General features: G+C 46.3%; 2 protein-coding genes and 2 long non-coding RNA genes across 6 annotated transcripts in view; 2 read left to right on the top strand and 2 right to left on the bottom strand.

The window, feature by feature from the left end:
• Positions 1 to 9,081, bottom strand: part of Cfap57 (cilia and flagella associated protein 57) — a 66,270-nt gene extending 57,189 nt beyond the window's left edge. For 2 of the 3 annotated variants that reach the window (XR_003955005.1, XM_006503371.3), the window contains exons 1-4: positions 8,938 to 9,081; positions 8,511 to 8,672; positions 2,969 to 3,285; positions 1,186 to 1,469 (exon numbers count right to left, since the gene is read on the bottom strand). Coding sequence is in view for 2 of the 3 variants with exons in the window: in XM_006503371.3 (XP_006503434.1) it covers positions 1,186 to 1,469; positions 2,969 to 3,285; positions 8,511 to 8,667 (758 nt within the window). In the remaining variant the exon portion in view is untranslated. The remainder of the gene's footprint in view (positions 1 to 1,185; positions 1,470 to 2,968; positions 3,286 to 8,510; positions 8,673 to 8,937) is intronic. The other variant, NM_026789.5, reaches the window with a different exon arrangement.
• Ebna1bp2 (EBNA1 binding protein 2) lies at positions 9,061 to 16,038 on the top strand. Its single transcript, NM_026932.4, has 9 exons — positions 9,061 to 9,259; positions 9,344 to 9,427; positions 9,623 to 9,795; positions 10,332 to 10,455; positions 11,560 to 11,649; positions 11,873 to 11,948; positions 12,397 to 12,490; positions 13,785 to 13,947; positions 14,082 to 16,038. The coding sequence occupies exons 1-9, from the start codon at positions 9,194 to 9,196 to the stop codon at positions 14,130 to 14,132; spliced, it is 921 nt and encodes a 306-aa protein (NP_081208.1). The 5' UTR covers positions 9,061 to 9,193; the 3' UTR covers positions 14,133 to 16,038.
• Positions 14,666 to 20,177, top strand: D4Ertd617e (DNA segment, Chr 4, ERATO Doi 617, expressed). The gene is made up of 3 exons (NR_029469.1): positions 14,666 to 15,268; positions 19,003 to 19,088; positions 20,062 to 20,177. It is a non-coding gene; the product is annotated as a DNA segment, Chr 4, ERATO Doi 617, expressed (long non-coding RNA).
• A 478-nt stretch (positions 20,178 to 20,655) lies between these two features.
• Gm12853 (predicted gene 12853) lies at positions 20,656 to 24,629 on the bottom strand. The gene is made up of 3 exons (NR_166633.1): positions 24,063 to 24,629; positions 22,886 to 23,015; positions 20,656 to 21,158 (listed from the first exon to the last, which is right to left on the bottom strand). It is a non-coding gene; the product is annotated as a predicted gene 12853 (long non-coding RNA).
• Positions 24,630 to 26,545: the final 1,916 nt, after the last annotated feature.

Consider the following 26,545-nt stretch of genomic DNA (forward strand, 5'->3'; position numbering starts at 1 on the left):
AAATGCTTTTATACAATTCCAAGGTAAGGTGGCGGATAAAGGGACAATCTGAACTATCTAATGTAAGCAGTAACTAGGAATGGGGGAAACAATTCTTTTGAGAATTCCTTAGGAAGCCCTTACACAAGCCACAAAATAAGGAAACCGGTATGGGGAGGGGATTGTGGGTAAACAGAAGTCATGGAGAAGAAAGAATCCACAGGGTGTCAGGCAGCAGGGAGCTTGTTGGGCTCTGAGCTCAGAGAGAAGGGAAATGGAATTCTCATTCCACCACAGAGTGCTGATCTTGGACAGGTGACTTAACTCTTTTGAGCCTTGGTTCCCCTGGTCTGTAAAGCTGGCATGATACTGATATGCTCTGTGAAGGATAGGACTCAGATGGGTATGTCAGCAGGATCTGACACGTCTCGCAGGACATTTTGCTGTGTGAGCTGTGACCACCTCTGTGACCGTGTGGATGAAGTCAAGAACTCCTCCCTGAATCTCCTCCCCACCCCCTTACCACACAGCCTTCTGTCGGGTCTACTGAGTCCATTTTCTTGCCCCTCTTTGTTCATTGTTGCCCCTGTGGAACTGCCCCTGTCAGAGGGCACGTGCTCCTAGTCCATCAAGGTGGCAAGGGTCTCGCACACTGTAAGGGCCCCGAAGGCATTTATTTCTTGAAATTGGTAAATTACGCAGACAGCCATAGTATGGCATGCTTTTGAAAAAGAGAATCTACCATTTTGAAGACTGTCATACTGAACTGTGTGTAAAAATGAGATTAGGCATAAAAATAAAAAGACATGTGTGGGCTATGCTTGGAACTGTCAAGGTTTGTGCTTGGATGCAGACAGATGCTGAAAGAGAAGGAAGAAATGAGCACAGTTGGTTTTTAAGGTGTAGTGGTAGAGTGGCTTAAAAGAAAGATTTCATTGCTTTTACAGCTCGCATGTATTTAAGTGCACTACATGGGTGTGTAGTGCCCGCAGAGGCCAGAAGAGGGCGCCACATCTCCTGGAATGCTTGTGAGGCATCACGTGGGTACTGGGAACCAAACCTGTTATCCTCAGCCAGAGCGGTAAGCGCTCTTACCTGACGCACAGCCTCTCCAGCCTCGGTGGAGAGGCTTCAGGAGACGCTCATTTTACTTAACTTTGGCAGTGCAATGCAGGCATGCACTAGCCCAGCAGAGGGCGCTGTTACCTCTCTGACTCTTGAATGACCTCCAGGCTCCTGGAGCTAGTAGACTCCTTGACCATTATGCTTGTCTCCCAGCGCTGATCTCCAGATTCAAAGAGGAAGAGTTTGCCGGTGTCAGTGCCAACAATGACCCTGTCTTCAGACACCCAGGCGTGGGCTAGGTAGTTTGAAGATTCTCCCCTCTGGAAATTGATTTGCTTTAGGGTTCCTTCAGCAAAGCGGAGAAGTTTAAATACCCCACTTCCAGTAATACACACTTGACTATTATCCTGGGAACTGATGCTAACCTGCAAAATGTAAGGAGATTAAAAACAAACAAACAAACAAAACACAAAAAAGTGAATACGATGAATCTTCCTGCTTGACTATTTAATACTCATTTTACACAGCTTGTGCATATCACAAAATGATGGAATTTTATACTATATTTGAAAAAGATATACATCTATGTCTACAGGATGTACTATCAGTCAACAATTTTTCTTTTTGGTAGCCTAGGCTGGCTTTAAATGGTTACTCCTCCTGCCTCAACTTCCCATGTGCTGTGATTACAGGCAGCAACATGTCTCCTCATGTGAGTAGAGCTATACTCTGTACCAGCATGAAGTCTGGCTGGAAACAGAGACGTGGGGTTGAGCCGGTGTATGGTGGCCTGTCTATGGGGAAGAAACCACACAGCAGGAGGGAGTGTGTGGTCTCCCACCAGAGCCCTTATCCTGACATACACTAATGGCGCTTAACCTGCTGGCTGCACTAGACAGAGAACAGCTGGAGGCCAAGCTGCTGCTCAGTCTCTGTGTCCCCAGGGCTGGGTTTATAGTGGGCATCTAGGAAATGCTCACTGGGTCTACTGCAGAAGTGTTCTCCACTCTGAGAGGCAGGAAACTATGGCCTGGAGGAGACAGCCTTCCAGTTCTGCCTGCCTTTGTGATTTGTTGATCTGTATTGAGAATGGACTCGAGTGTTTGCTGGTGATGTCTGGGCTTGCACATTAACCTTTGGGCAGAATGTTAAGATGAATGCTTGGTGTCTCTGAACATGGACTGAACTGACCTCCTGAAGGTTTGAACATGAGTCTAAGATGCTGGACAGGGGTTGGGGTTCCCTGCCTAAGCAGCCAGACAGTGTCCTAAAGGGTGTTCGTTTTCCTCTTCAACCACAATAGAAAATCCTGTTCTCCACACTACTACCTCCAGCGGTCCTTTTCTGCACATCTACCTTTGGGCTGGGTATGCTGGCGTCCGCCTTGAATCCCAGCATTTGGGAGGCAGAGGCAGGCAAGACTGTGAGTTCATGGGTAGCCTGAGCTATGTGGTCATAACCTGTTACAAAACCAAAAATAACACCCCTCCCAAACCAAATAAAAGCTCAAACCTACCACTATATAAGTCATTCCTGAAATCCTCCTACTACCCAGGAGTTTACTGAAAAGCAGTCAGAACCAAGGAGAGTAAGTTCTAATCAGCACCGCTGGATCTAACCCGTGCCTGGAAAGTAGCTCTGGGCTAGAGGGAAAAAGACAGATGACAAACTTGGGTGCCAGCTGGGTCTGCCTCTTTGCCACTTTTGCAGCCTTGGATGAGTTACTTAGGTCTCCTAGGGGCTCAGGGCTCCCATCTCTAAGACGGGATAACAACCACATATCCCGAAGCTCAGTTTTTAAAACTACATGGGAGAAGTGAGCAGCGTGGCACAAGGCATGGGAGAAGTGAGCAGCGTGGCACAAGGCAGAAGAAGTCGGCACTGACTGCTTTACAGTGGGCAGGGCACTCATGCTAGGAGGTACCTGGTAGATGGGGTTGTTTTGACTATCAGCTTTAATAATGGCCATGACTTTCTGCTTTTCCCACAGCCAATAGACGAGGTTTGAGTCTGGAGGTGACGTCTGTGTCAGCAGGTATTTAGAGTCTGGAGAAAAAGCCATGCTGGTAAACTTTTGAACTTGGAAATCAAAATTATTCAGGACTTTGCGCTTCCGGCAAGGGATGGATGAGAGTTCATAAATAGTGACGGCCGGTTTTTCTTGCACAGTCTCGGAGATAGCGAGATATCGCCGATTGGGACTGATGGCCAAAGCCAGCATGCCCTGACTCTTGTCTGAGCCTGTAAAAGGAGGTAAAAATGGGGACTAAGGACAGACAATGCTTCCATCGAGGTCTACACAGGCTTAGCAAGGGGCACCGGCGACAGGAGAAAGGTGTACACATACACAAAGATCCGTCCCTGGCAACCCCTTAGTTTGACTGTATGTGGGTAATTGTAAAATTGGGGTGGGCAGCTCACTAGGTTGAGCTGGGATGCTGAGGAAACTTTCCTGCATCAGGACCAGAGAGGAGGGAGGAAGCTGCACGTGGCAGGAAGAGCTTTCGGGGCGCACGGATGTAACAGAGAATGCAGAATGGGGAGAGAATCCCAAGGAGACAGATTGCTGGAGCACTGTGTGGGAGTCAGGCATGACCAGGGATGGGCCAACAAGGGTAGAACAGGGTCGAATCGTACGGGCTTTAGTGTCCTAAGAATCTGGTGCTCAGTACTCTACTGGATGCTGACTACTCAGCCCCTCAGGCTGGCAGTTAGACTGATGTAGAAGTCTTTGTGATGGAGCGTTGTGCCTCCTTGGTTCCCGGAGACACACGTATGCTGCCCCCCCACCCCCTTCTCCTAGAGCTCAGAGAAGACAGCTGGGCATGCAGCCAGCATCTTGCTCTCTTGCAGCAACAAGCACGAAATGCAAGCCACAGTGAAGCCACAAGAGGACCACAGCAGGCACAGCATGTGACCCCGGGCACTCGGCTGTCATGGATCTCTCTCTTCATTAAAAATGATAAAAACAGGGATGGTGACTTTTCCACAGGGCCCGAGTTGGTTCCCAGTGCCCACATCGTACGGCTCACCAGCACCTGTTAACTCCAGCTCTGGGGAATTCAAAGCCTCTGGCCTCCACAGGCGCCAACAAACACATGCATTGGAGGCATGTGCACACACATGTAAGCAATTATAAATAAGAATAAAATGAACAATAAAGATAGGGCTGGAGCTGGGCAGTGGTGGCGCATGCCTTTTATCCCAGCACTCGGGAGGCAGAGGCAGGTGGATCTCTGAGTTCGAGGCCAGCCTGGTCTACAGAGTGAGTTCCAGGACAGCCAGGGCTATACAGAGAAACCCTGTCTCGAAAAAACAAAAAACAAAAACAAAAACAAACAAAAAAATAGGGCTGGCGAGATGGCTCGGTAGGCAAGAGTGCTTGCTGCAAAGGTTGATGATCTAAATTTGATTCCCCAGGACTCATGTGGTAGAGGGAGTAACAAATTCCCATGAGCTTCACATGCATGCCGTGCCATGCAGGCGTACAAGCATGAACACACACACACACACACACACACACACACACACTGAATAAAGAAATGTAATAGGAATGAGTATATATGTTCTGGACATACATACAGTCACATATTGGATGATCGCACTAACATAGAGGGGAATATAATCCAGGCTGGATTCATGACCATATACTCATTACTAATGTCTTCATTTTCTTCTGATATTAATACAAAGTAAACTCTTCACGTAGGCCTTGGGCACTGAGCATAGGAGATGTCGTCCATGCAATGGGTCCCTCACCCACTGAAGTGAGACACGGGTTGAGTGAGACAGGGAGGACACACTAGAAGGCTGTGTGGGAGCCCTGCTGTGATGGGCTCCATGCTGCTGCTTTCTAGCAAGCCAAGGAGGGATGAATATGTTGTCCTGCAGCCCAACTCCCAGACACACTGGACTCCTGCAGGGAGGCTGGAGGGGCAGCTGGGTCAGAGGAGATCAAGGCTCTGGGTTGGTGAGAGAGAGCCTTGTGAAAGGGTTTTGACTGTAGCTGGGAGGTAGCAGAAGCCCCTGGGAACCTTTATGAAGGGTCGGGAAACTCTCCCTGGCAGCTGTGTGGATCTCTCTGGATTGAACTGGTCAGCAGGCGATGCATAAAGCAGGTGATATGTGAAGGCAGCAGGAATAGTGGATATGTAAATGAGGGGTGACCAGGGAAACCCTAAGAGGTGGAACAAGCAGAATTCAGTGGTTAACTGGGGGGAAGGCATGAATGACACTGAGGCTTCCGGGTCCTGGGCCTGGGAGAGGTGAGATACCAGGGGTGGAGCCTTGGCTGGACAAGTTACCACCACTGTTTTTTGCTAAAATGGTCCTCCTGAGCCACCGGACTTTAATTGTGTGTATTTGTTTCTAGTTTTTAATGATTTGACTGATTTACATTTAAGTCTTCAATCTCTCTTGGGTCCACAATGATAACAGATAATTAGTGAGACTTCAGAGGCTGAAGAGATGGCTCTTAGGTTGAGAGTGATCTGCTCTTCCAGAGGACTCAGGTTTGATTCCCTGAACCTGAGTTGGGAATGGAAAATGGTCAGGACTAGATGCATGAACATATGCACAGAATCAAGGAAATTCAAACCTCTGGATACAGGGCTGGGGAGATGATTCGGTGGTTAAGAGCATTTGTTGCTTTTCTAGGGGGCCTGGATTCAATTCCTAGCACCCACATGGCAGTGCAATCGTTTATAACTTCAGTTCATAGGATCTTACACCCTTTTCTGACCTCCACAGGCATTGCACAGGCAGTACACATACATAAATGCAAGCAAAACACCCATACACAGAAAAAAAATCAATCATCAATTAATCAGTCAATAAATCAATTAATTTCTGGATACACTAAACAGTAGGCTCTCTATAGCTGAAAATACAATCAGTGAAAAAATTATCTGAAGCTAGAAGGTGATAGAGAAAGACTAGGAGGTGGAAAATTCAGATAAGAGCTACACACACACACACACACACACACACACACACACACACACACACGAGAAGGGGACAGCACACATAGAGTCAGAGAAGACATTACAAATATCCAGGGGAAAGATTGTGTACACCCATAAATATGATCTCAGTTGCTAATTCTGTAACTACTATAACAAAGCAGAGGCCAAAAGACAGTGGAATAAAACCTGTATTCAAAAAATTTTATACCCAGTCAAACTATCTTTTAAAAATGAAGATGAAACAAGGCACTTTCATACAAAGACTTGAAGAATTGAGTACTATGTCTCACCACTAAATGTAAAAGGAAAAAAGATTCCAGCTGAACTGTATTAACTGTAACAAGCAGCAGTAGCAGAGTCTAGTGAATATGAGAGAAAATATGCATAAATATTGTCTGAATTAAACGGTGGTTGGTTTAGTGTTAGTAAGTTATATATAAAGATCTATATTAAATACAGAAAATATATACTAGGAAATCCATTATCTGATCACTGAGGGAAAATGAATAAAAAACTGGGAAAATAATTTATTTAACCTGATACAGGGCACTGACATTTGTTCATAGCAAACACCATTCTTTATAAAGAAATATTAATAGAATTCTCTATGATTAGAAACATGATGACTGTGAGCATTTTCACTGCTTCTATTCAACTCTTGAGATGCTTCCCAGTATAGTGACATAAGACAAAGAAACCATTATTATGGGTCCATGTGACTGTCTGTGTAGGATACCCCAAAGAATCTACAGAGAGTTGTTAGAATTAGCAATAGTCCAACAAATATGCTGGACATAAAAGCTAATAAATTAAAGTCAACTCCCCCTCCCCTCCCCGTGTGAGTGTATGTTTGACATGGCATTCCCGTAGAGGTGAAAGGACAGACATCCTGGAGTGTGGGTCTTCTACCTTGTCCAAGGCAGGATCTTTTTGCAGTTCACTACTGTGCATGCATGCCAGGCTGGCTGGCTCACAGGCTTCTGTGGAGTTTCCATTTTTCCACAGAAGCAATGGGATTACAGACGTGTTGCTATTATGCCTGGCTTTATGCATGTTCAAATTTAGGTCCTCAGACATGCCTGGAAAGTGCTTTACCTGCTTAGCCATGTCCCCAGTTAATACAGTTTATTCTTGCAGAATATTTACATGGTGTTTGATGACTTTTACTTCTTTAAAACTAAGAATTATTTTCCTTTTTTTTTTTTTTCTGAGACAGGGTTTCTCTGTATAGCTCTGGCTGTCCTGGAACTCACTTTGTAGACAAGGCTGGCTCCGAACTCAGAAATCCGCCTGCCTCTGCCTCTGCCTCCTGAGTGCTGGGATTAAAGGCGTGCACCACCATGCCCGGCAAAAACTAAGAATTATTGTTCATTCACAGATACCACAAGGAAGAAAAAAAGCACAGGCTTCAGAAAGAAATATTTCTTTCTTACTTTTTGTTTTGCTTTTGTTTTTTTGTGACAGGGTTTCTCTGTGTAGCCCTAGCTGTCCTGGAACTCTGCAGAACAGGTTGGCCTTGAACTAAGAGATCTATCTGTCCCTGTCTCTCCAGTGCTGGGATTAAAGGCATCACTGCTTAGCTAATTATTTCTAACATATATACCTGACAAATTATTAGAATACAGGATATGTAAAATATGTCTATAACTAAATAAGAGAGATACCCCTTAGAACAAAATCTTACAAAAGTAACTGAAAAATTGGTAAAACTATTAACATAAAACTAGGGATATTCCAGGGGCTGGAGAGATGGCTCAGAGGTTAAGAGCACTGGCTGTTCTTCCAGAGGTCCTGAGTTCAATTCCCAGCAACCACATGGTGGCTCACAACCATCTGTAATGAGATCTGGTACCCTCTTCTGGCCTGCAGGTATACATTCAGGCAGAAAACTGTATACATAACTCTTTAAAATAAGTAAATAATCCGGGCAGTGGTGGCATACACCTTTAATCCCAGCACTTGGGAGGCAGAGGCAGGCAGATTTCTGAGTTCGAGGCCAGCCTGGTCTACAGAGTGAGTTCCAGGACAGTCAGGGCTACACAGAGAAACTCTGTCTCGAAAAACCAAAAAAAAAAAAAATGTTAAAAGGTTATTTGTCACTTAAGATAAAAATTTCAGCGTCTCCATCAGACATGGGTTCAATGAAGGTCATGTACTCTCAAAACCGTTAGACTCAAAAGAAGGTTCTGGTGAGGACAAACACAACTGCAGGAGAATACAAGAAAAACACTGTTTAAAGTAACTCTTCTCTGGAGTCATTGTGGAAAAGTACTTTTAAAACGTGTGTTATTTTACCTGTCATTTTGGCTACTTGTGTCACGTTAATCTATGATTAAGTAGTGTAAATGGCCATTTATTTTGTTTACATTTATAAAAATATGTGGATAACCCAGTTATCAAAAAAAAATCTTCCCAATCGTTGAGATTGTGCGGTTTTGTGTAGCACATGCCTTTAATGTATGTGTCAGAATGGAAAAGGTGGTTTCTTTTTTTCTTTTTTACCTGCAATGAATTTTTGCCATTTCTGATCTATATTGTACTTCACACAGTGATTTCCTGAAGGAAATATAATGATCTGTTCATCGAAGAAGAAGACATTGTTGGTCACGTGAGGCCGAAGACCAAAAACATGAAGCGCCTGAGCTACCACGGTGGACATGGTACCTGTCAAAAAGTATTGCAAAAGATGAAGAAAGAGGCAAGTAGGTGGGAGTGAAGCCGAGCAGCGCATCTCCCTTTCCTGCCCCGCCCCGCCCCGCCCATGGCCCCGGCCCGCCCCTCCCTGACCCCGCCTCGCCCCTCCATCGCCCCGCCCCTAGGCTCCTCTTCCTTTCCACCCCACCCCCGGGGCTCTTTCCGAGCCTTTCCTTCCTCTCCTGCACTCCCACCGCCCTCAGATCCTTAGGAGGACCCCAAAGAAACTATTTACCTCTTGCTTCACGGCTCTGGGTTACTAGACTACGTAGGGATCAGTAGGTGCTCTTCCTAAAGATCCGAAGCAATCCGGGCACGCCCAAACGCTAGAGCAGTTCCTATAGCAACGAGAAAACCGGAAGTGCGGCTATGAACCCGGAAGCGGAAGTCCCTGTTGAAAAGGCAGAGGCTTGTGGAGAATTTGTTGGCGGTGGTGCTGCTTGTGGGCACGTGGAGTGGCAGCCGAACCTCGCGGGGCGGAAGGCCGCGAGATGGACACCCCTCCGCTTTCAGAGTCGGACTCGGAGTCGGATGCGTGCCTGGCCTCAGATCAAGAGGTAGGCCGCAGCGGAGCTAGCGGGGCAGGGGCTGGGACGGGGACTTTATTTAGCTCTTTGGTACTGAGGCTCCCCGGTCTGTAGTTGCAGGATGCGTTTTCCCGCGGACTCCTGAAGCCAGGTCTCAATGTCGTGCTAGAGAAGCCGAAGAAGGCAGTGAATGACGTGGTGAGCTCGTGCGAGGGTCGGGGTCCTTGGAACAGGATGCGCACAAGCGCTGTGCCTCTTGGGAGACCGATTCTGGTGGGAAAGATGCACCCTGCGCTGCGGTCGTCATCCTGTGCGGATATTTGAGCATAGGACTTTGGGTTTCTGAGAGTCAAACTCGCGGTTCTCATGAGCGCCTTGTCTGACTTAACCTAGAGTGGCCTGAAACAGTGCTTGGCTGAATTCAGACGGGATCTGGAGTGGGTTGAAAGGCTCGATGTGACCCTGGGTCCAGTGCCAGAAGTCAGTGAGACTCAGCCAACACCTCAGAACCAGGACCAGAAGAAAGGCGTTAATCCAGAAGACGACTTCCAGAGGGAAATGAGTTTGTATGTTTGTTATGGGTCCTGCGATGGAGTTACAGGAAGGGGGTCTTAGTGTGTCTGCAACCTCAGAGGCACTGGGCGGGGTTAGCACGAGCGTGCGAGTGGATCTAGCGGGTTCCTCTGGTGGAAAGAATAGGTTCTTGGTCGCCGTTTAACCAGAACCCTGCTCGAGGGATGTTTCAGAATAATTCATTTGAAGCTTGTGTGGGTGCCTCCAATCATTAGAACACACTTTGCCTAGGGAATGTTATGAGTGCTCTTTCTGTAATGATTGGGAAACAGTTCATAGTCTGCGCAGTATTTAATAAGCTCGTTGTTTTAAACTGACTTGCTCTTGGAAGTATTTTCCCCTCGTAAATAAACATAAAGTGAGATTTCAGTTATATGTGCAATCAGTGGAGTTTTAGTTGGTGTGTCTGTCTTATCTTGCCAGTGCTGGTGGGATGTGATAGCTCTGAGGTTAGGTAACTTCTGAGAGGCAGTAAGAAGACATGAGCGCCCTTCCCCTCCCCTCATTACACCCTGTCCTGTAATGTCAGCTACCGGCAGGCCCAGGCAGCAGTGCTTGCGGTATTACCCCGACTCCATCAGCTCCAAGTCCCTACGAAGAGGCCCACCGATTATTTTGCAGAAATGGCCAAGTCTGATCAGCAGATGCAAAAGGTAGGTTTTTCTTCTGGAAAGCCAAGGTTTCATTTGTTCAGCTGGGTCATTCCTGTAGTCTTCAAAAAAAAAAAAAGATGTGTGGTGTTTGTAGCCAGTATTTCAACAGTCTCTGCTTCAGAGCCATGCCAGTCGCCTAGGCAAATTAGAGAGAGACGGTCTGGAGAAGTATGGGCCCTACGAAAAGAAGCTTGCGTATTTCTTCCCTGTCAGAGTGAGTGGAGTGGACAGACACAACAGTCTTAGAGTTCTGGCCCAGCAATGCCAAGGAGATTACTGTTGCTTCTAGATGGGGTTTTCCTCTCTGGCCCTTTAGCTTTTTAGAAATGGAAGACTTGACGGATAACTCAGATGTGGTGTGACTTAGAGTTGGGGGTTTGCGTATTTCTTCCCTGTCAGAGTGAGTGGAGTGGACAGACACAACAGTCTTAGAGTTCTGGCCCAGCAATGCCAAGGAGATTACTGTTGCTTCTAGATGGGGTTTTCCTCTCTGGCCCTTTAGCTTTTTAGAAATGGAAGACTTGACGGATAACTCAGATGTGGTGTGACTTAGAGTTGGGGGATTTGATCTTCACTTAACTTTGGGAGGAAAAAAACCTTGACGTCACATCCAGGATGTATTTAAAATTGTTCCTTTGGTCTCAGTCTTTGGCCTAGAGAATTACAGGTGGTACCTCAAGAGGCCAATCCTGAGACAAGCACAGATCCATCTACATCTGACAGTCACACACATAACTACTTAGCACTTTCAGTACAATGTGTGTGTGAGTGTGTGTGTGTGTGTGATGGAAGAGGTGAGGTACGAGTGTGCAGGAACTATTACAGATGTGGGCCATTAGAATGCTGCAGTTTTGCCTTAATCTGTGGAGAAACAGCAGGTCCTGTATGATAAGTAGGCAGCTTTGTGCCTTAGAGAGTCAGGGTCGTGTTTAAGCTCCTTCAGCCCATGGACACTTTTGGTGCCAGGCTCAGCTTTGGGACCGTATTGTTTTAATTTGGAAATCTAGGACAGTAAATGAGTTCCACAGCGTTCAGAGCTAGTCAGACACTGGCGCTCCATTCTAGTGTGCTCCAAATAGTGCCTAACAACTCTCTGCGTTTTAGATTCGACAGAAGCTGCAGACTAAACAGGCCGCCATGGAGAAATCTGAAAAGGCCAAGCAACTTCGAGCGCTTAGGAAATATGGAAAGAAGGTGAGAAAGAAAGAGCACCTGCGTGGGCCGGGCAGGGCCGGGTGCGCCAGGGCAGACTGTGCTGGGGTTCCTGGTAAAGTGTCTGCTGGTGTCCCTGAGCACAGGTTCACTCGCCACCGTGGCACACCTGGGTGTATCCAGCATAGTGTGGTAGCAGTGGCTGAGCTGCAGTCTCTAGAGTGATGGTTTGGGATGCAGGGCTGACTTTGTGTCTGTCTCACAGGTGCAAACTGAGGTCCTGCAGAAGAGGCAGCGGGAGAAAGCACACATGATGAATGCCATCAAGAAATACCAGAAAGGTCAGTGTGGCTGTCTGCTAAGAGTGTAGGGAGCCTGGGTCTCAGTACCTTAGAACCGAGGGAGCTCTCTAGTGCTTCCAGTTACCTTGGTTTGAATCTACTGGGCTTATGCTTGGAAAATAGTGCGGGAACAAGACATGCTTCTTTTTTTTTGTCGTTTTTTTTTTTGTTTTGTTTTGTGTTTGTTTGTTTGTTTGTTTGTTTTGTTTTTCTGAGACAGGGTTTCTCTGTGTAGTCCTGGCTGTTCTGGAACTCACTCTGTAGACCAGGCTGGCCTCGAACTCAGAAATCCGCCTGCCTCTGCCTCCCAAGTGCTGGGATTAAAGGCGTGCACCATCACTGCCCGGCACAAGATGTGCTTCTTAAGATGCAGTTAGGGAATAGCAGCCATGTCCTGTATGCTCCTAGACATACAGTGGTGCTGATGTGAATGCTCTTCCCTGCACAGGCTTCTCTGATAAGCTGGATTTCCTGGAGGGTGACCAGAAGCCTGTGGAACGCAGTGCAAAGGCAGGAGGTAAAGGCCAGCAGATGAGTAAAGGGTAAGTAAGGGTCTCGGTTTGGATTTGTCTTCTGATGCGCCAGTCTTGTGATGGCCAACAGTCAGTCCGGCGAGGGAACTTCCCAGAGCAGGCCTCTAGTATCGGCTACTGCTGCTCAAGGGTCAGAGACTTTGATACTGTGGGGTTGGGTCCCTGGCTATAGCAGTGTTTGAAGGTGGAAATTGGTACTTGGATCATTTGAGGTGAGTGTCAAATGACTGTTCTACTCCATGACCCCCAGAGTGATGGTGGGGAGTCAGCCAGAGAAGTCAGAGGTAGTTCCAGCCACCACTCGGATGGAGGCTTTGAGCACCTCCCTTGTGACTGCTTCATTCACTGTGAGGCAGTGCTCTGTGCCTCAGTGCCGTGGAGACAGATGGAGCTGGCAGCTCACCGCTCCTCTTTTCAGAACTCTCTCTGCATAGGTGGACACAGACCTAAGGGAGGCACACTTAAAGCCCTGGCACAGTCTGGGGATGGCATTGTGGTGAGCCATCCCACCTGAGCCTAGCGTGAAGGACATGGACATCTGGGCAGGGAAGTGGGAGAGAAGCCTTTAGAGAAGGAAGACCTTGGATGAGCAGAGACACAGAGGTGTGAGGCCAGGACTTAGAGAACCTTCATCCTGTTGGCATTAGGGAGACAACAGTGGTTTGACTCAGTTATGGGCAGGTCATGTTCCGGTTTTGAGAAGGTAACAGAGTTGTATGTGTAAAGAAAAGGTAGGTAGGGAAGTGGAGGTCTAGTCTGTCTCCACTTGCACAGCAGCCCCGGTGAGCAAGGGTGATGCATCACAAGTGCCATGCGCTGGAAAACCAGGTGAGGGTGATTACGATGCAACGCGCAGGGCATGCGAGGCCTGTGCTGGGCCAATGGCAGGAGGCACCAATTACAAGTTGGCATTTCTAAGGAACTGGAGCCAGTCTAAGAGGGGAGGTGACATGGTTTGGCTAGACAGAATTTGAGAAGTTTCTGAAACTTGTTACATTTGAATGCTAACTGTGGTTTTGTCCATGAGAGGAATAGAGACACTTAGGGCTAAACTAGCTGATTGCATTACAATGGATGCCAGTGGAAGCAGGGAGCTGGTGGTGTTTATAGATCCTTTCTTCCTTTTCTTTGTTTGTTTTCCTTCTCATATGTCGTGAACAGATGAGTTTGCCTGGGTGGTTTGTAGAGTAAAAATATAAGCCAAGGAGAGCCTTAAGGACTGCAGAGATGAACCTGTGGCTGTCACCCAGCTATAAGGCTCATGGGGTTTACAGTGTACTGTCTGTGGGGCCACCTTTTTCAGGCCTAATGCCAAACGAAGATACAAAAATCAGAAGTTTGGTTTTGGTGGAAAGAAGAAAGGCTCCAAATGGAACACGAAAGAGAGCTACGACGATGTCTCCAGCTTCCGAGCCAAGGTGGCTCACGGCAAGGGCTCCAGGAGGCCTGGGAAGAAAGGGGCAAATGTAAGTGAGGGGTCCAAGTTGGGGCCTGATTAGTATCTTCTCAACCCCCTTTCTACTCCCCTTGACTCCTCACCCTGGCACAGAAGGCCAAGTGCTGTGTGTGACAACATATGGTTTTTGTTTTGTTTGTGCAGAAGAGACCCGGAAAACGAGCAAGACAGAAACTGAAGAGTAAAGCCCGCTGAGTAGCATCATCTTCTATAAAGAACCCAGGAGAAGGGGGGTGTACAGCACACTCAGTGTTTGTCCTGCTTTTTGTAGAAAATTATTTTAATAAATTAAACTTATGGAAGAAAGATACTCTTGGGTTAAAACCAGATACTTTTTAAAAGATGGAGAAGTTTGCACATTAAAGAGTATTGCTGCTGTTGGGCTGTTGTGGTGCACACCTGTAATCCCAGCACTTGGGAGGCAGAGGCAGGAGATCTCTGTTGAGTTCAAGGCCAGCTTGGTCTACAGAGGGAGTTTGGGACAGCCAGGGCCACAGAGAGATGCCCTTTCTTGGAAAAAACAAACCCAAAATCCAAACCAAAAGAATCTTAGTGTTTGTTGGCCATGCCTCTCTTTTGGTAGCTGCAGGGCGGGCCTCCACCTTACCGTTTCTTCGTCTCCCAGATGCCCTTTTACATTAGTCCCCCGGGAGGACTGGCTGTGGCAGGTTCCTGTGAGAGCCCGGGTCTGCCATAAACTGTTACATGGTCTCTGTTTTAGGCCATCTAGATTGGTCCCTTACTTCCTGTGCCTGGTATTTTCCTTTCTTATTTTATGCCTTTTGTTGTGTTCCATTTTTAAGATCTTTTAAAGAAAGGAAACAGGAAAAATTTCCACCTCCTATTCTGAAAGCGACTTTAATTTGACTGGTATGAATTGTGGCTTAAGATGCGAGGGCTACAGGCAGGGTCCTGCTGCCTCCCTTGGCCATGAGGACCGTGGGGCTTCTCATTCCCGTCCTTCCCTCCTAAGCTTTTCTGACAGTGGAAGCCTATGTATGGTGCTCTGCTTTCTGGGCTGGTATTTATTCTTTGATTAGGCTATTTAGAAAGATTCAGGTTTTAAAAAATATATTGTTTTTCAAGACAGGGTTTCTTGGTTTAGCCCTGGCTGTCCTGGAACTCACTTTGTAGACCGGGTGTCCTCAAACACAACAGACATTGCCTGCCCCTGCCTCTGCCTCCGGAGTGTTGGGATTAAAGCTGTGTGCCACTTTATGTGACAGATTCAGGCTTTTATCTGCCTAGTAACCCCTCTCTGCCATTTTATCATCTCAGGAACTTGTGCTTTCCCACAGTTACAGTGTCCTGATGTTTCCTGGATGGGAATGGTAAGTTTTGAGAATATTTTCTTCTGTTCCCTTCATCCTGTTTGAACTGTTTTCTTCCTTGGACATTTGGCTCCAAATTACATTTTGTTTTGAGACATTCTCAAACTGTAGCCCAAGCTGGCCTCAAACTGCTCCCCCTCCCTCTGCCTCCTAGTGCTGGGATTGTAGGCTTGCTGGCATCCCCATTCAGATGCAGCACTTTAGTGTTAATGGCTATAGTGTATATGTGTACAGTGTTGATGGTGATCAGTCAAGGTAATGGGCGTTTGTATCTCGTTCTCACTGCCGGTGCCCAGAGCTTCCTGCTTCTAAAAGGGCAGATGGCTGTGTATTAGGCAGACCTGCCTCTGTGCTGTAGACACTCAGTTTTTATGGCTCTCTCTACCCTGTCTCCCTTTCTCACGTTAAACACTGCCCACTTCACAATTAAGGTATAACCCTATATTCTATATCCTTAAGCAGTCCCTCATTTGGGATTTATTCTGCTGGGGTTTTGTAGTAATATACCTGTGATGGTTTGCATATTCTTGGCCCTGGGAGTGGCACTATTAGGTGTGGCCTTGTTGGAGGAAGTGTGTCACTGGGGGTGGGCAATGAGACCCTCCTCCTAACCAGATGGGAGCCAGTCTTCTAGCAGCCTTCAGATGAAGATGTAGAACTCTCAGCGGTGCAATGCTTGCCTGGACTCTCATGCTCCACCTTGATGATAAAGGACTGAATCTCTGAACCTGTCATCCAGCCCCAATGAAATAAATGTTGTGCTTATAAGAGGTTGGTCATGATGTCTGTTCACAGCAATGCAAACCCTAAAACACTACTTTGTTGCTCTATCAAAATACCTGAGTTGAAGTACTTCATAAAGAAGGGTTATTTACCTCAGCTTTGGTCAGTTTAGGTCCAGAATGGTAGTGCCTTCAGACGAGAGCAGCGGTGGCATGATGATGGTAGGTCTTACAGCAAGCAGAGGTTGTGGGGCCAGCCTTGTTTAACTTGCTTTTGTAGGAACAAAATTTGTGACACAGGTACCAACTCCACCAATGTCAATGCTCCTGGGACCTAATACCTGCCCCTAGGACTCATCTCTTAAAGGACCCCCTCATCTCATCACTTAAAGGATTGTGTACCTTCAGCATGTGAGCCCCTGGGGGGCAGATGGGGTCTGGATACAGGGGCAGCTTTCCGTAATGTCTGCTGAGCCTTGCTGGTTGGGTTGGAGATGCTGAGGTGCTTATGAGAGACTGCAGGTGTGCTGTGTGGCCCCTCTGGGTCCTGCTGCTAAATGGGGTAGTAACCAGCTTGTCTCTGCTCTCCTCTTTGCTCCTGAAATCATGCTTTGTTTTTAAGAAAGTTGAAAATAAGAACCACATGTATTACTAAGAAGATTTTCATGTTTTCTTATGGCATGCGGGTGCACACATGAGACAGTTGTGGTTTTATATGCTAGTGAATTTCTAGAAGCAAATAGTTTTGATCTCATTTCGGCTAAGTTCTGGTGGCACTGTTGTGTTTTCAGAAGACCTGATATTAACAGTTGACAGCACTCTGGGGTGTAGTGTAACCTCATCAGCCCAGTGGGAGCTGCAGAAGTAGAAGCTTTGAGTTCTGTGTGGAACATATTGAGATTAGGAAAACAGCTTGCCATGCTGAGTTATGAATACCACACCCTTTTATACAAGACTTAGAAGTGTCTTTCGCCCGTTTTCCTGGAGCAAAGGCATACGAGCAGAATCCATTGTTTCTTTTGTAGGACTTCTATCATGTCGTCTTATTATTCCGTCCCTGAAAATGAATTGACCAGTATGCACAAGTAGTATCTGTATTGCTTGAGGTAAAAATGTTGTCTTACTTTGAAAGTGAGGTTGTTCTTAAGGCTGCGTGCATGGACTTTTCAGAGTCCATGCATGGCTGTCATTGTGCCTGTCACTCATTTTTAAAAAACTCATGGATAGCACAGTGTAGTTCTCTTGCCTTCTTGTCCCCAGGCATAAACCCACATATAATTTAAGTCATTATGAGAAGTGACTGGCAAATACAAATGTGTGCACAGAAATGAAATGCTAGGACAAGCAAGCAGTGGTGTTACTATGGAAATAGCTGACATTGGGGTGTCATTACTAGATGTTCTAGACACGGGACATACACTCATACTCGGTAAAGGAAAACTTAGTCACGTGAACACAGGGATGTTCCCAAAGAAGTGACATTAGCAACAGACTTCAATGAAACCTTCAGAGACTTCATGACGTGGAAAACACAAATGGTTAAGATGTTGGGTGAGAATCTAGACATGGGCTATAGAAAGGCAACTTGCCGTGGCAGAGGAAAGAAACGGGCCAGTTAGATGACTCAGTGGTTAAAGGTGCTTGCTGCCAAACCTAATGTCTTTTGAGTTCAATCCCAGGGATCCACATGGTGGAAGGGCAGAACTTACTCTTCCAAGTTGACCTCTAACTTTCACATTTATGGGCACACAGGTGCACAATACAAAGTGTAATGTTGAAAAAACGATGCTTCATGGTAGAGCACCTACTTACTGCATACTAGGTCCTGGGTTCCGTCCAAACACAAAAAAGCTTACTCAATGTCACAGTGATGTGGTAAGACAGGTGAACATTGGAATCATAGTGTGCTGTTTTACATTACAGCCTACTAAGTGCACACTGATTTTACAAATTTTCTTCTGCATTGTCAACCATTAATGACAGCTATACTTTGGATGATTTGGGGAAAGATGAAAACAGAAATATGTTGACTCTTTGAAAAGGAACCGTCCTGTGGGAACACAACGATCACTTTCAGAGTTAACCTTAGTGGGCTGGAGAGAGTTCAGCAGTTAATAGCTCTGGCTGCTCTTCCAGAGGATTCCCAGCACCCACATGGCGAAGAGCTTTATTTCCAGGGATCTGATGCTTGCTTTTGGCCTCTGCAGGTACCAGGCGTACTCATGGTGCACATTTATACATGCAGTCAGAATACACATAATTTATTTTTTATATCATAAAGATTCACTTCTGCGCCTCAACTCTACTTCTTAGGCACTCAAGTGATTGGAATGCCTTCCAAAGTGATCACTGACTGAATGCCCAATGGGATCTTCTGGTGTTCTCAGTATAAGATATTAAGTGGAAGTCATTGGGTCTGAAATGCATGTGTGTGAACTGACAACCAAATCAGATGATACCGGGCCACCCAGTGCCACTGTCCAGGCTGCTGTTGACAGTGTTCATATGGTGTTGCTCTGGATGGCGGGGACTTTGGTGAGACCAGGAGGGTAAAGGCTTCCTTGGGCCAACAGAAATGAAGACACAGAAAACAAGGAGAGTGGATGCTTGGGTTTTGTATCTGCTGACATTTCCAAGCCTCTCCCTTCACAACCTGGGAGTGGTGCACAACATTTCCTGTGTGATTCAGGCAACAGAAGTATGGCTCTATGTAGCCACTCTAAAGACCGCAAGGCGCCCCATGCTGGCTCTCATTGTGTATATCAGTCCACCATTGTTCACATAGAGGCTTCTGTGAACAGAATAGAACTGATCTTTAATCAGACCTAATGTGTACGTGAGTCTATGTCCTGTATCCTCAGAACAATTAAGCCTCGAGGATGAGATCTGCATATATTAGTGTTGCTTTTCTCATTGCTGTGATTAAAAAACGAAACGAAACGAAACCAAACCAAAAACATTAAAAGTCCCCGACAAAGCAGCAACTTAAGTGTTTTTATTTTTGACTTACAGTTCAAGGATACAGTATATCATGGCAGGAAATTCGCAGCGACAGGAGCTGGAGGCACACTCACGTTGCAGAGACAGCTGGGAAGCAGGTGATAGATGCTGGCGTGCGGCTGAGTTTCTCTTTGTGGGATCAGGGCAGCCCACAGCTAGCATGCATCTTCCCACTACAACAAACTAATCAAGATGCCACTCACAGATGTCTCCAGAAGCTAACCCAGACAGTCTCCCAGACATGCCCAGAGGCTAGCCTAACCTACATAACCCTCACAGGCCATGCCAAGTGATCCTGTTAAGCTGACGGTGTTAACATCAAGAAGGGGAATGCTCTCCTCGGGAGTATTTTTTTTTTAAAGGTTTCCAGAAAAGATCATTGACTGTTTCTTTCCAGTCAAGTCAAAGGAAAAGCTACAATGATGGTATATTTCAAAAATTCAGTAATTTTCACCTTTCTCTAAGCTTTCCATGTAGTTCTGTACTTGGAAAAACATAAAACTATTTGTCTTATAGTCCAGATTTACAATATCAGTAGGAAAAATCTGAAAATACCGGTGATGTGTTACACTAGTTTCTGAGCCTTTGTCATGGGGGTGAGAATGGCATCAGAATTGTCTACATTATTCTTTTAAAGATTTATTTATGTATGAGTAGCTCTCACAGTCCTCAGACACACCAGAAGAGAGCATCGGATCCCATTACAGATGGTTGCGAGCCACCATGTGGTTGCTGGGAATTGAACTCAGGACCTCTGGCAGAGCAGTCAGTGCTGCTGAGTCATCTCTCCAATCCCTCTACATTATTTTTTACAATAGGGACAGAGTTATTTTGAATTGTCTATCCCATAGCTGATCTGGGTGTCTCTCCCTTCTCTTGGAGGAGACAGACAGACAAGCAAATGGACATCATTTTTTTGTGGTAGTTTGAATGAAAATGACACCATAGGTTCATAGGGAGTGGCACTGCTGGGAGGTGTGGCCTTGTTGGAGGAAGTGTGTCACTGGGGGCAGCCTTTGTGGTCTCAGATGCTCAAACTATTGTGGCGCTCTGGACTTCTTGCTACTTCAGATGCAGAACTCAGCTCATCTACAGCAGATGTCCTCAAGTGTGCCATCATGCTTCTGCTCGGACGAGAGTGGACTAACCCTCTGAACTGTAAGCCAGCCCCAATAAAACGTTTTCCTTTATAAGAGTTGGCATGGTTATGGTGTCTTTTCACAGCAATAAAACCCTAACTAAGATAATACTTTCCATACAAATTTGTTTGATGATATTAAAAAGATCAATGGCCTTTTGGTACTCTGAAAATCTAATGTCTCTATTCTAGAAGGTCACCATGACTTCTAGGTCCTTCAGAACCGCAGAACTGTACTGCTCAGCAATTTATGGACCAAGGGATTTCTGAGCACCAGGCCCACCCTGACCGACTTCTCTTCCGACTGTGTACTTTGAAAGCCACGGCTGTCGATACACTCCCCCACTGATACACTCCCCCAGGCAGTGTCCGGTAGAAAGCAAGCCCCAGGAGGGGAGGAGCCACAGCTTAGCAGATTCCTCCGTCCAAGGACAACATCCACTACACACTGGGTATTTGACATAGGTTTGTTGAAATTGTTGAAGGAGTCACAGAAAGCTGACATGAATTTTACAGAAACGATACTGTTGCAATAAATGTAATCAATATATTTTAAGCAAATATAAGGAGACATGCGGAGATGCCCCCTCCGCGTGGCTTCCCATGTTCTCATATTGAAGTTGGGGGTCCTCTTCCTGAATGAGGTGAGGGTTTTCCACTCATGTCGATGACCCTCCAGCCGATTCTGCTCCCAAGCATCATTTGGGCTGGGATACATCTTACGGGTCCACAGTACCTGTATCTAATGTTCTGGAGAGTATAATGTCTTGGGTTGTCACCAGGGTCACCTGATGACATTGTTCCCAAGTTTATAATGAGAAGGCACGAAGTGCTTCAGTCCTCCTGCAACTTGGACAAACACAGTCTATTATCTGCAGGTTCCAAAGGAGTCTGAAGCAAGCTGGGCTGGCTGGGCCAGCCACACTGGTCCTTCCTGTCGCGTGCGGTGAGCTTGCCACAGCTGTCTAGGAAGGTGAAGGACGCAACATGTCCACGTGTATTCTTTCCACCCAAGAGCTAGGGCTTTACTCTTCAAGAGAAAGGGAAGCGGTGTTAAATTCCTTGTACTCTCTAATATTTTTCCAAGTTGCCTGATTGCTTAACCTGGATGATTCCCACCTACTTGCCCCACGTACAACCCTCCTTCTTCACAGCCCTTCTTGTTACAGAGCTTCCATTATTGACCAAACTCCACTGAGGTGATCCTGAACTCTTTCAACTAGGCCAGGACCTGGAAGCCTAGAACAGCATTGCTCAGTACAGTGATTGCTGGGTATGTGGGACTACTTGAGTTTAAATGGCAAAGATTAAACACAACTTAAAAAAAGTAGTGTCTGGGACTGGGGAAAGGGCTCAGCAGGCAAAGTGCGTGTTTTGCAAGCATGAGGCCATGAGTTTGATCACCAGAACCCACATTTTAAGAGCTAGGCACTCTTAAAATACACACGCGTGATTGCAGTGCTGGGGAGACAGGGCTATGTCCCTTGGGCTTGCTAGCTAGCCAGTCTAGTCTAGTTGGTGAGCTCCAGGTCAGTGAGAGACCCTATTCCTCCTCAAAGGGTGGACACAATCTGGGGAATGTCACTCAAAGGATAAGCCTGAGGTCTTTAAAAGGACACAATCCATACACCCCGATACATAAATTTGTATACAAATGTACACGCACACACAGTTCCGTTCTTAGTCATACCAGCCATGTTCCAAGTGTTCACTAGTTCCAAGTGGCCACAGCACAGATCTAGACACATTGTCTCCATCATTCACTAGTTATAGTGGCCACAGCACAGATCTAGACACATTGTCTCCATCATTCACTAGTTATAGTGGTCACAGAATGGATCTAGAATGCTGTCTCCATCATTCACTAGTTATAGTGGCCACAGCACAGATCTAGACACATTGTCTCCATCATTCACTAGTTATAGTGGTCACAGAATGGATCTAGAATGTTGTCTCCATCATTCACTAGTCACAATGGCCACAGGACAGATTTAGAACATTGTCACCATCAAAGAAAGTTCTCTTGGATCAGAGCTTTTGTTTAAGTTATTTGAGCACAAAACACATTATCCGTGCTATCGCTATCTGTGTGCTTGGCTGGCTGACTCTTTTGTTAATGCCATTATATCATCCAGGCACACTAATTGACATCACACTTGGCTGGCCCAGAGAAGTACCTAGTCACTGTGGCATTGTGGGCATGCCTGACTTGTCACTGTATTCCTGAGGCAAACAGGAAAATGGTCTTCGTTTTTTTAAAAGAAGCACGTTGTTAGTTTGTGGGAACCTAGCAAGAAGGTTTGTGCCCTGAAAGCTGAGGTTTTTTTTTTTTTTTTTTAATCCCAGCTTGGGTCCTCTTGACTTCTAATAGCCAGAATTGCTCCCAGAAAGCTTCAGTACTGGGCTGGGTGGAAGCTCAGAGAGAGTTGTCAGGGCTGGAGGGATGGCTCATTGGTTAAGAGCATGTATTGTTTCGGTAGAAGAACTGGGTTCAGTTCCCAGTGCTCACATGGCAGCTTATGACTGTCTACAATTCCAGTTTATCAGATATACTCCTCTGACCCCTGAGCACCAGGTACACATGTGGTGCACATATATTGCTGGCAAAACATATGCATAAAATAAACCTTTTAAAAACCACAAAATCTGAAAAGGGGAAAAAGAGCGGTCAGAGGCTCTGAAGCTTCTCGCTCCACCCCAAGCTCTAACATTCTGTTTCCCAGGTGCCCAGCCCAGGGGCACCATATGACTGCTTACCTGGGTCCTTCCAGGCCACCCCTGTGAACCGAGAAATACTGGTGTCCTTAGGGGGCTGACTTCTCTAGAACTCTCTGGATTCCTGCTCAGTTAGGATCAGCTGCCGAGACCCAGGCAGCACGGACGTCAACTAGAAAATGTAAGTAACAAGTCATTGGTATCAGGACTAACCTAAGAATGATTCGTGTGTCATTTCTGGTGCCCTGTGGTGTATTTGTCTGTTTGTATCAACACAACATCACTGTTACTATAGTACTTAGATTACAGTTTGGTGGATTAGTGTTATATCTGGAATAATTTCTCTTGTGAGGATTTTGGCTATTTTTAATATTTTGTATTTCTGAATAAATTTTAACGACTTATTCAACTTTGGCTAAGATCTTTTGGGATTGTTGGGGCCATCTGCCTGGGAATTGTGGCACATGCCTGTAGTCCTGGTACCTGGGAGGTGGAGGTGAGTAGATCAGGAGTTCAAGGTCATCCTAGATTGCATACTGAGCCCAAGAGGACCCTGGGGTATCTATGTGAGACCCTGTAGGTAGGACAGAGCACAGTGCCTGCCTTCTAGACGTTACCACCTGTCTGACTTTGAGATAGAGGCAGCTGATAGGCCCTCCCTCAGAATCTTGATGAAAGTATACTAGGAACCCCTCCCCTTGTGGCAGGAGCTGTTTCCCAGGGCAGGTGGTCTCTGGCCTGATTCTGAAGACAAGGACGAGGAAAAATGGACTAACAGACTCTGGGAGGAACGAGACCAAAACAGAACAACAAAACAGGCGCCATCGCTGTGACAGGAACATAAACAGGACTTGCCCTTCTGTGTTTCCTTTCCCCTTTCTCTCCTGCTCCATCCCTAACTCTGTATTTGAACTCTGGTTCTAGCCCAAGTTTGCTGGAAATGCAGACGCTAGAGGGAAGCAGCTGCGCAGGCAGGAGGAGCAAAGGGCAGTTGGGTCTCAAACTTCCTAATGCTGTGACCCATGCTGTGGTGTCCCCACCATAAAATTACCTTGTTACTATTTCATAACTGTAATTCTGCTGCTGGTATGAATTGTCATGTAAATATGATGGCTGATATGTGACTCTGTGGGGATCACGACCCACAGGTTGAAAACCTCTACATTAGGGCTACAGAAGTTACAAACCAGAGTATGGCCACAGACGTTGCATGACTAACCGGAGAGGCACTCAGTATTGGCTCCATGGTTCTGCAGTCCTTGTAAGGTCAAGTTTCCAGGTGCCCACGGCACTGGAACTTCTGAATGCTGGTAGCAGTAGGGGAACCTTTCCCCACGATGAGATTGGTGGCTCACCTGGTATGGCTGAGGGTGGGTGGGAGGGCTGAAGGTGGGGACTAGAGAGAAGGTAACTATTCAACAGGGCTGTTGGGGGGAGTAGGGACAAGGATGGAGGAGTAGCAGGAGAGGGGAGGGAGATGCACGGTGCGCTTCTCTGAATGTCTGGAGGTGCTGGGCATGGAGATCCTTAAGGTGGGATAGTAGGAAGGGGCTGCCAGGGGAGGGAAAGAGGTAGGGCAGAAGACGGAGAGGGGTGGGTCTTGCTGGAGAGCAGGCTGAAGGCTGGAAGACTGAGTAGTCAGGAGAGGAAGGCGGGCTTTATGATGGTGAGAGACTGGAGAACCAGGTGAGGAACGAGGCTGCAGCTGAGCCGAGAACATACGAGGAAGCCTTCTGGTCATCTTTTCATTAGACTGCAGCTTCTCACTTCACCGCAGTCGGTGTCTGAGCACGTGCCAGGCCTGCTCCAGCGTCAGTGTCATACCTCACTTGTTGCATCAACCATTATGACCTTAGACCCCACCCTTTTGGTTCAATGGGTAGATTCTGCCAGCCAGGGAGTTGGCCCCATTGCCTAGGTGTGAGTGTCCTTGTGCAATAACAAAGAAATGGACATGTAGCCTTCGTCCCTTCCTGTTCCCCAAATAAGATACATTTTTCCCCCCTCAATAGGTAAAGCTTGGTCAAAGGGCTAAGACAGAGCCAAGAGTTTGGGGTGGGTGGTAGTCATCCTGATGGTGGAATTGGGAAGATGGGAAAAGCTTAAATTGTGAACTTCATACAACCTCGCATCACCTGGGAAGAGAGTCTCAGTGAGGGGCTGTTTTGAGCTGGCCTGTGGGCATTCTTGTGGGGATTTGTCTTAACTGGTGTGGGACAGCAGTGATTTTCATTTTCGTCAAGGGAGGCTCCTTTCCCCATGATAACTCCTGTTTGTGTCAAGTTGACACACAAAACTGGACACTACAGTGTTCTAGTGCTATGAAGAGACACTATGACCAAGGCAACTTCAAAGCCAACTTATAGAAGCAAACAATTGGGCCCTGCTTACAGCTTCAGAGGGTTAGTCTGAAACTTCAAAGCCTACCCCTAGTGACATACGTTCCCCAACAAGTTCCCCACCTCCCAGTCCTTCTCAAACAGTTCCACTAACTGGAGTCAAAGAATTCATTCAAACATGAGCCTGTGGGGGCTACCCTCATTCAAGTCACCACACTTGGAATGCTGTTTTTCAGTTGAAAGAGTGTAGTCTGGGGCTGGCGAGATGGCTCAGTGGTTAAGAGCACTTAACTCTTAACTCCCAGCACCCACGTGGCAGATTACAACTGCCTGTAACAGCAGTTCTAGGAGGTACAACGCCGTCTTCAGGCCTCTGTGTACACCAGGAATACACCTAGTAGAAAGACATACATGCAGGAAAAATACTCAAACACATAAAATCAAATGAAAATAAAAATGAAAAAACCAAGGGGCAAAGGGAGAGCGGACCTACACCACGTGACTGGCTCCCCTGTCTCAGGGGCCGCATCTTTAATATATTACTAATAGAATTTAGATCGTGTTATTATCATCTCTGCAGATGTAAAAACACACTTGATAAAGCTCACCTATTTATTCATTCATGATAACCTCGTGCAACATTGGAAATAGAAAAGAATTGCCTTCATCTGGTTTGTTTGTTTGTTTGTTTTAGAAAAACATAAGGCGTGATGCAGTCCAGTCTGGAAACACTTCCTTTTGAGACTAGAATGACAGTAACAGAGTCAGTCAGCGCTCCTACACACTATTGTACTGATGACCCAGGAATGGACTAAGCCAGGAAAAAGAAAAAGATTGTACAGGAAGAAATAACATTAATAGGACTGCATGCATTGAGGTCTAGAGAGTTCAGAGGTTACAAGACATAAATGAATTGTTGTCACTAGATTAAAACAAAATAACAATTGTTATTATTCCTATTTATAATAGGTTAGTAATAGTCTATTAGTTGGGTTGCTAGTTAAATGTAACTAATAGTTAAATTATTACTTAGTAATCAAATTGAAAATAAAAAATGAAGAAATCATGCCACTCAAACATTACTAATTTATCTAATATCTAGAAATCAATAAAACAAGAAATGTGCCAGGCCCTGTTATGGTTGGAACACAAACTACCATCCATAGGTTTCAGCTAGTGACCTCTGGCTGCCAGTGCTGTTTGGAAGGTTGTGGGTCCTGTCTGGTGGAGGTAGATCACTGAGAGTGTGTCCCACACCCGAGAATTCCTGATCCTCTGAGACATGAGGTGCCTCTGCCACATCCTCCTGTTTCCATGAACCCCACCATGTCCTCCATGAGCCAAATAAGAGTCTCCCTCCCTT

Source organism: Mus musculus, chromosome 4 (assembly GCF_000001635.26).
Source record: "Mus musculus strain C57BL/6J chromosome 4, GRCm38.p6 C57BL/6J".
Classification (NCBI taxonomy): Eukaryota; Metazoa; Chordata; class Mammalia; order Rodentia; family Muridae; genus Mus; species Mus musculus.

Coding starts and splice junctions, on each gene's coding strand:
- Ebna1bp2 (NM_026932.4), top strand. CDS start 9,194: ATGGACACCCCTCCGCTTTCAGAGTCGGACTCGGAGTCGGATGCGTGC. Junction 9,260..9,343: donor GCCTGGCCTCAGATCAAGAG/GTAGGCCGCAGC, acceptor CCCGGTCTGTAG/TTGCAGGATGCGTTTTCCCG. Junction 9,428..9,622: donor AGAAGGCAGTGAATGACGTG/GTGAGCTCGTGC, acceptor GACTTAACCTAG/AGTGGCCTGAAACAGTGCTT.